The 7811-nt window shown below is 37.6% G+C and overlaps 1 protein-coding gene across 1 annotated transcript; it reads left to right on the forward strand.

Annotated features, from left to right (window-relative positions):
* Positions 1–1222: 1222 nt before the first annotated feature.
* LOC123241782 (transcription factor AP-2 gamma-like) lies at positions 1223–2844 on the forward strand (the record flags this gene model as incomplete). Its single annotated transcript, XM_044669327.1, has 1 exon — positions 1223–2844. A coding segment is annotated over one exon (1272 nt), but the record flags the coding sequence as incomplete, so codon positions are not given.
* Positions 2845–7811: the final 4967 nt, after the last annotated feature.

Below are 7811 nucleotides of genomic sequence, written 5' to 3' on the forward strand. Positions count from 1 at the left end.
GTTATGGAGCCAGAGAGGATTAAGATGTAAATAATAATAAAGAAGAATAGCTCACATCTATAAGCATACACTCAATGAAAAGCATAGTTTGACTACAAAACCAACTAAAATTACTAGAAATAAAATAAATTTAAAAAAATTCATATTGTAAGTGAAATAATATCTTTTGAGGAAAGGTTTGGAAAAGAAATGAGAATACAAAAGGAAGGACTTGTAAAGACCATTAATACATTGGGATAAAACCTTTCTGGAAAACATATAAAGAGAAAAAAACCCTAAGAATTACAAGACTACCTTAAAACTATGACTAAAAAGAGTGGATTTTTCACTTGATGAAATCATGAATTGCTAAAAACTAATAGAACTAGAGAAAAAAGTAAGAAAGAATCTCCTGGTTACCTCTTGAATCCCCCAGATGAAAACTCTTCTGAACATTATAGACAAAGTCTAGAGATTTCAGGTCCAAGATGAAAAATATACAGAAAAACAGAGGTCAAATACCAAAGAGTCACAGTCGGAATAAAAAAAAAGATTTAGTCCTATTATTATCAAGAAAAAAAGTAGATTAGACAAAAGATATAGGCTTATAACCATTGATAGGTAATTCAGGAAAACTGAGAATAAGCCTATAGGGGGGAAATGGATTTTTAATTAAATAAAGGACTTTGAAGCATTCTTAATTAAAAGATCAGCACTGAACAGAAACTTTTAAATGAAAAGAAAAATTAAGAGATACTATATACATATATGGCATATATACATATATATGGGGGCAGCTGGTGGCTCAGTGGATTGAGAGCCAGGCCTAGAGACTGGAGGTCCTAGGTTCAAGTCCAGCCTTGGACACTTCCAGCTGTGTGACCTTGGGCAAGTCACTTGACCCCTATTGCCCACCCTTACCACTCCTGGGCCAAGGATGGTCCCTAGCCCGGATGGAAAAGGAGGAGGGTTGGGCGTGGGGCTAGCAACCCCACCCTGTAAAAACTACATCTGCTAAAGAAACTGCAACCTAAAGTAGGGGCAGCTGGGCTAGCTCAGTGGTTTGAGAGCCAGACCTAGAGACGAAAGGTCCTAGGTTCAAATCCGGACTCAGACACTTCCCAGCTGGGCGACCCTGAGCGACTGTGTGACCCATTGTCTACTGGTTGTGGCCCTATGCTCCTAGAATGGAGTCCCAGGATAAATATATATATATATATATATATATATATATATATATATATANAGCAATGGGAACCCTCACCTCCCAGCGGTCAGCCAGCACCTTTACAGCCCTGCAGCCCTACCGCTTTCACATTCAGGAGCGTCAGACTTCCATCCGCCTTACTTTCCCCCGCCCTACCAGCCCTTGCCCTATTCACAGTCTGCTGACCCGTACTCCCACCTGGGTGACCCCTTCTCCATCAACCCTCTGCATCAACCTACACCAGCTGCCAGTCAGCAACAGGCTTGGCCTAGCCGCCAGAACCAGGAGCCAGCTGGATTGAGCCATCACACGAGGCCAGGCCTTGTCCCTCACCTCTCTGGGCTGGATGCCGGAGGACCTGGGGCAAGGAGGGAGACCTACAGACGTTCAGAGCTGCTCCTACAGCCTCACGGCCACGGGCTAGATGCGGCACTGGTGGAAAATCTGGGCTTACACGACATGGCCCATCAAATGGAAGATGTTCAGAATGTGGAAGACCAACATTTGCTGTTGCATGATCAGACAGTCATCAGGAAAGGTCCTATTTCAATGACCAAAAGCAACTCCTTGGGTCTCCCCTGCCAGAAAGATGGGATGCTAGGATCAGTGGTTAATCATAATGAAGTATTTTGTTCAGTTCCTGGAAGACTTTCTCTTCTCAGCTCCACCTCGAAATATAAAGTGACTGTAGCTGAGGTCCAGCGAAGACTTTCCTCTCCCGAATGCTTAAATGCCTCCCTGTTAGGTGGTGTCTTGAGAAGAGCCAAATCCAAGAATGGAGGCCGATCTTTGCGGGAAAAGTTGGATAAAATCGGTTTAAATCTTCCAGCTGGAAGAAGAAAAGCTGCTAATGTGACATTATTGACTTCTTTGGTAGAAGGTGAAGCTGTGCATCTGGCCCGAGATTTTGGTTATGTCTGTGAAACTGAATTTCCTTCTAAAGCAGTGGCTGACTATTTAACCAGACCACATTTAGGACGGAATGAAATCGGAACCAGAAAGAACATGCTGCTTGCTGCTAAACAAATCTGTAAGGAATTCACAGATCTTCTCACTGAGGACCGGACTCCTGTTGGAAATTCTAGGCCCAACCCAGTTCTGGATCCTGCCATCCAAGGCTGCCTGACTCATTTCAGTCTAATAACGCATGGCTTTGGGAGTGCGGCCATATGTGCAGCCATGACATCTGTGCAGAACTACCTAAATGAGGCATTAAAAATAGCAGACAAAACTTACATGAACACAGGCGACCAAAGCCCCGCTGAGTCTAACAAAACTATTGAGAAAATGGATAAGCACCGGAAATAGAAAGGGTTTGGGTCAGTGGAGGGAAGTACAGCCTGGGGAAAAGTTTGAAAAGGACTGAAACTATTCTCCTTAACACAGACTATGGGATGTTCTTCTTGCCTAGGGGACAATGTAGAAAAAATTGTTACTTTATTAAACATCATCTTATTCAGGATCTTCATGATTTACACACCCTCCCATTCTGGAGTCTTGTGTTTCTAAAGCTGCAATATCTCCAAACTTTGTGGACAAGTTATCAGAAGACTACAAGCTTTGGGTACTTGTTGGGTACTTACTCCTTAAACCTTTTATCCCTTTTCCACCTTTCCTCCTTGCTCTAAAAGTGGTGCTAAAAAAAAAAAAAAAAAAAAAAAAAAAAAAAAAAAAAAGCTTTTGAACCTCTAAAATTCCCAGTGCTAATAGCCAAGGGGGTAGAGTATTTTGGATACTATAATTAAGAAATAATTCCTTTTTAAGTCAAATTTTCTATGTCAACAATAACCATTTTGCAGTATTAGACTATGGTGTTTAGATATGATATATCTCCATTAACTTTATGTAAACGGTTATCTAAGCTTCCCAGATCACAAGTCTTTTACCCTATGAAGGAAAAATATAATTCTATTTGATCTTGTTTTACTGGATGGCATTTGACACACTTAACTTCCAAAGGAGATAATTCAGGTTTTTCAAAACTTAAGTCAAAGTCTGTGCTGTAGGTGGGTTTTGTGTGTGTGTGTGTGTGTTATAAAAAATTTTAAATTAGTGCTAAATCTGAAATGTCTTGGGGGTGGGGGAGACCCTTTTCTCTCAAGGTATATCAGCTTTATTTGAATATTTATATCGGGTCTGTTTTTAAAAAAAAACTTGAAAATGCTAGGCACATAACATTTTATTAACTTTTCCTTTTTTCTTTTTTTTGCCTTTTAAGGCAAAAAAAAGTTACCAGGATGGCTTTGTGTATTAAGAGAAAAGAGTGTGTTGAATGTACATATTTATTTATATGTAATTTAATGGGATATGTAAATACTGGTGAAAAATTTTTTAATGGGGTTCAAATTTAATTTTGGTGACTTTTAAAAGGGAATGGGGTGAGCTAAATGTCTTTTAGGTTTAAGCACAACAAGTACAGATGCTATACAGGGTATTTAAAATGTTTTGACTTTTGGACAGGAAATTCCAATTCTTGCCACTGAAGTTATTTAATCAAAGCTCTGTTTGTTCACAAGGCAATAATTGTAACATCTCCCTGATGACTTGCTCCTTGCAAAAAATGAGTGAGGGCTTAGTGTGCGTGAGTGACCAAGGTTTTAAATCACCGCCTATTTGTAAATGTTTCCGATATAATTCTGTTGTGTATATGATAACTATAATAATAAAAATATTCTCAATAGAAAAAAAAACAAAAAAAACAAAAAAAAACAAAAACAAAAACAAAAACAAAAACAAAAACAAAAAAAAAAACAGCAAGTTGAGGGGAAGAAGAGTATATGGTACTACTTTGGATCTGAAGTCAAAAGAGATTGCCATCCAGCTGAAATCTTGTTCTTCCACCTCCCCTCCAGAAGTTACTTGGGGCAGGGACAAAGATCAATGAAAAGTGAATTCCCCAATGTGGGAAGAGGTTGAGCAACTTGAAGTTCTAGTCCCCTATAAACCCACCATCAAAGTGGAGGACTCAAAAATGGAATAATGGGAAATATAAAGGAAAAAAGGATCAATTTACTAACAATTTAAGGAAGATGAAAATTCAATTAAAAACCTAGAACACAAGCAGATAAGTCAGTGGGAAAATAGTAAGATCAGAAGGGAAGTTGCGTAACAATACTTCTAAAAATGTTGTATTTCTAAATATTTTGAGACAAAGGAAAATTAACCCCAAATCGTATAAAACACAAAACCCTCTAGGTTTTAACCACAGTAAGATACTTTTGAATGACTAAAGAGATAAATCAAAGCCTTGAGAAAATAACTTAGACAATAACAAATTGCAGAATTTCTGGCCTGGAAGTAAAAATAATAAGAAAAATTTAGCTATATGGAGGCTAGTGTCTTCTAAGAAAATAAAGGGAGAAAAGCAGATTAGGAATACAAATATGCTTAAGTGAAGGACAATTTGGAGAAGATAAAAAGAGAAAAGGAAAAAAGGAGTCATGATCTCTTTCCAAACAAAACATACTGCTGTCAAAGTTAAGATATTGGCAACAATCAGGACTCCCAGAATAACATTATAAGTCAAAAAATCTGACTACAATGCAAAAAATAATGCAAGAACACTGTCCAGAACTTTATTATTGGCAATTACCTTATTAAAATTAAGGTACACAATTATTATAGAACTTTTGTACAGGATGGGATGATGTTCTGTTTGGGCACTTGCAATCAGCCTGGAGTGGCCTCTATTGGAGCTATCTATTATATTAGATAGAAAAAAGGACCTGCAATTTTATCAGCATAGCGATAACTCCAAGATGAATCAACTCCCTTTATCAATACATGTTCTCTGCAACTTGAATATTGAGAGGTTAAATGTTTTGCATATAACGGTCTTAACATGACTGAGACAGGATTTGAACCAAAGTCTTCCTACTTCCAAGACTAACAATGTATCTGTGGCAATATGCCACCTTTCAGAAGTCTAGTGATCCCAGCAAGACAGACAAAACAAAACTAGGACCCTTATCATTTGAAGATTATGCCAGTAACATGACTGACTATGAAAAGCTGAAATACATGTGGATCTACTCAGGAACCCCCCTAGAACATACTCTGGGTCCTAAAGATTGCTAACTACAAGGTCAATGTTTTGGAGTATATTTTCATCTCTTTGTTCTTCCTTTTCCATTAGATGCTGTTTTCCATTTTCTCACATTCTGCACATGCCCAATAGCACCCTAAGCTTTGACTTCTTTGGCATTGAACCCGATGCTCTCTTTTCTGAGTAGAGATCACAGATTTCATCCCACTGTGCTACTGAGTGAACCTGTTGTTGAGACAGTCTAAGGTCAATGATATAAATTGTATTATACAGCCTAGTTATGTTATATAACTGTAGGGACATAATTAATGCTTCAGGAAAGAACATCCTGAGACTCTTCTGTTACTCCTCCTCATTCCCTGTTACTCCTCCTCATTCCAACATCAGCCAGCCATGACTTTCTTCTATTTTCTATTCCACCATGGAAGGGGCTGGATGAATAAAACTTCACAAGTGGGGGAAAAAAAATCAAGTCTGAAATCATAGCTGGAGTGTTAAAGAGATAAATGTAATAAGTGAGAATCATTATACATGGTTATATTATGAGTAGGCTTCATTGTTTTCAGACTTTTCCCTCCTCTTTTCTTAAATTCGCCTCATTATTCTAAGTTCTAGCATGGTTAAATAACCTCTTACACTTTGGTGCTTACACCCAGAAAGATATTTACAGGCATTTGTCTCTGTCATTAGTCATTGTACAATTAGTCACTGTACAATTAACGTAAATCATATCTAGCTCTTTTCATCTTTACTCATAAATCATAAATCAAACGGTCCTACTAGGCTCTTAATCATCTTGCTTGCTCTTTTCCCAAACTCCTCCCTATTTATCTGTATCTCTCCGTTTCGGAGGCTGAATATAGCCAGAGAGAGTGACTCAGGACCAGAGACAGAGGGGGAATGTACAGTTTGGCTGGAAAGAGATAATGGAGGCATCCTGAGGGCATGGAGTAGAAATAGCCGAACTTGAGGAAATACTGAGTCCTACTGTCCCTTCCTTTCGCATGCCTAAAGGAACTGAGAGCTTGCTTCTGCTGTTAATATGAGGAACCTATCGCACCCTGTGCTTTGACTTCTTTGACATTGCACCCGATGCCCTCTCTTCTGAGTAGAGATCACAGATTTCATCCCACTGTGCTACTGAGTAAACCTGTTGTTGAGACAGTCTAAGGTCAATGATATAAATTGTATCATACAGCCTAGTTATGTTATATAATTATCCTTATGATATAAACATATACAAATGCTACATACATCTACTTACTTATGTTAAATACAATTCTACCACATCAAAGCCTGAGTTTATACCTCATTTTGTCCAAATAGAAGTATTTGTTTCTTTTAACATTTTCTTTTTTCCCTTGGGCTGTGTCATTTAAATGGTTTTATGTTAAAGTATTGTAAAGAAAATCCCTCACAGTGCACCCCCTCCAATTACTGATCCTGAGTCCTGGGTATTATTTGGATTATAATCTCCAAATCGTAGTTCATGAGTCCCTACCAATGTCTTTTATTTTTTTGTCAGTCAGCCAGTTGGCAAAGCAAAAAAAAAATTAATTAGCAATGAAAATAGAGAAATAATTTAATATCTTCTCCATAAATATGGAACATACGATCACATGAAAACACAAATATTCAGTAGTAAGAATATTCTTCGATAAGAATTGTATGTAGGACTTTTACATAAAGGAAATACATGGACTTCATATGAAAGCATCTGTATACAAGGATCACATGATTAATACACATAAATAACAGATTAATTCATGCCTCCAATTCTATAAACCTGTTGATATTTTTAAATAATATTTTATCTTTTAAAAAATTTTCCCCAATTGTTTCTACCTTTTAAAGACTTCACTGAACTTTCTATCAGACTTGTTCCCTTGTAAAGACTAGAGAGGTTATTTGGTGATTTTAGGCAATATGGCTGGCAAGTGCATGCTAAGGGCCTCAATACCATCTTTCAATGACAATAGAAAAAAAGTTTGACAATTTCTTCTGGGAAAAAATGGTCATTAGCTATAGCTCCCCTAATTCAGGGTTGAATTTGGTTGAGAGCTGGTAAAGGATCTGTAACCCTAGCATCTTTAATGGATATATTAGGTATATTAGTAAACTAGGCAATCAAGAAAAAATCAAAGTTGATGACCAGCTGGAGAAGAGGAATTAATGTCCCTGTGGATCAAGGGAAAGCAATTAAAAAATAACAACAACCACCTTATCTTCTGTCTTAGAATAAATACTGAGTATTAAGGGCTAGGCAATTGGGGTTAAATGACAGCTAGAAAGAAGTGTATGAGGTCAGATTTGAACCCAGGACCTCCCAATTCCAGTCCTGACTCTATTTATTGAGCCACCTAGCTGCCCTGACAGCAACATTTAATGGAGAACCAGAAGAAAACAACTCCTGACAGAAAATATCAAGGGACAATGATTGGCAGGAAGTATGCATGGCAGAAAGAAATGCAATGGCTTTAGTAAAAGATACTAGTTTGCAGAATTAGAAGTATGTGTAGCACCTTTATGTACATTTTCTGGTCACAAGTATTCTACATATATCCTTTTATGTGTGAACAT

Source organism: Gracilinanus agilis, chromosome 3 (assembly GCF_016433145.1).
Source record: "Gracilinanus agilis isolate LMUSP501 chromosome 3, AgileGrace, whole genome shotgun sequence".
Taxonomy (NCBI): Eukaryota; Metazoa; Chordata; class Mammalia; order Didelphimorphia; family Didelphidae; genus Gracilinanus; species Gracilinanus agilis.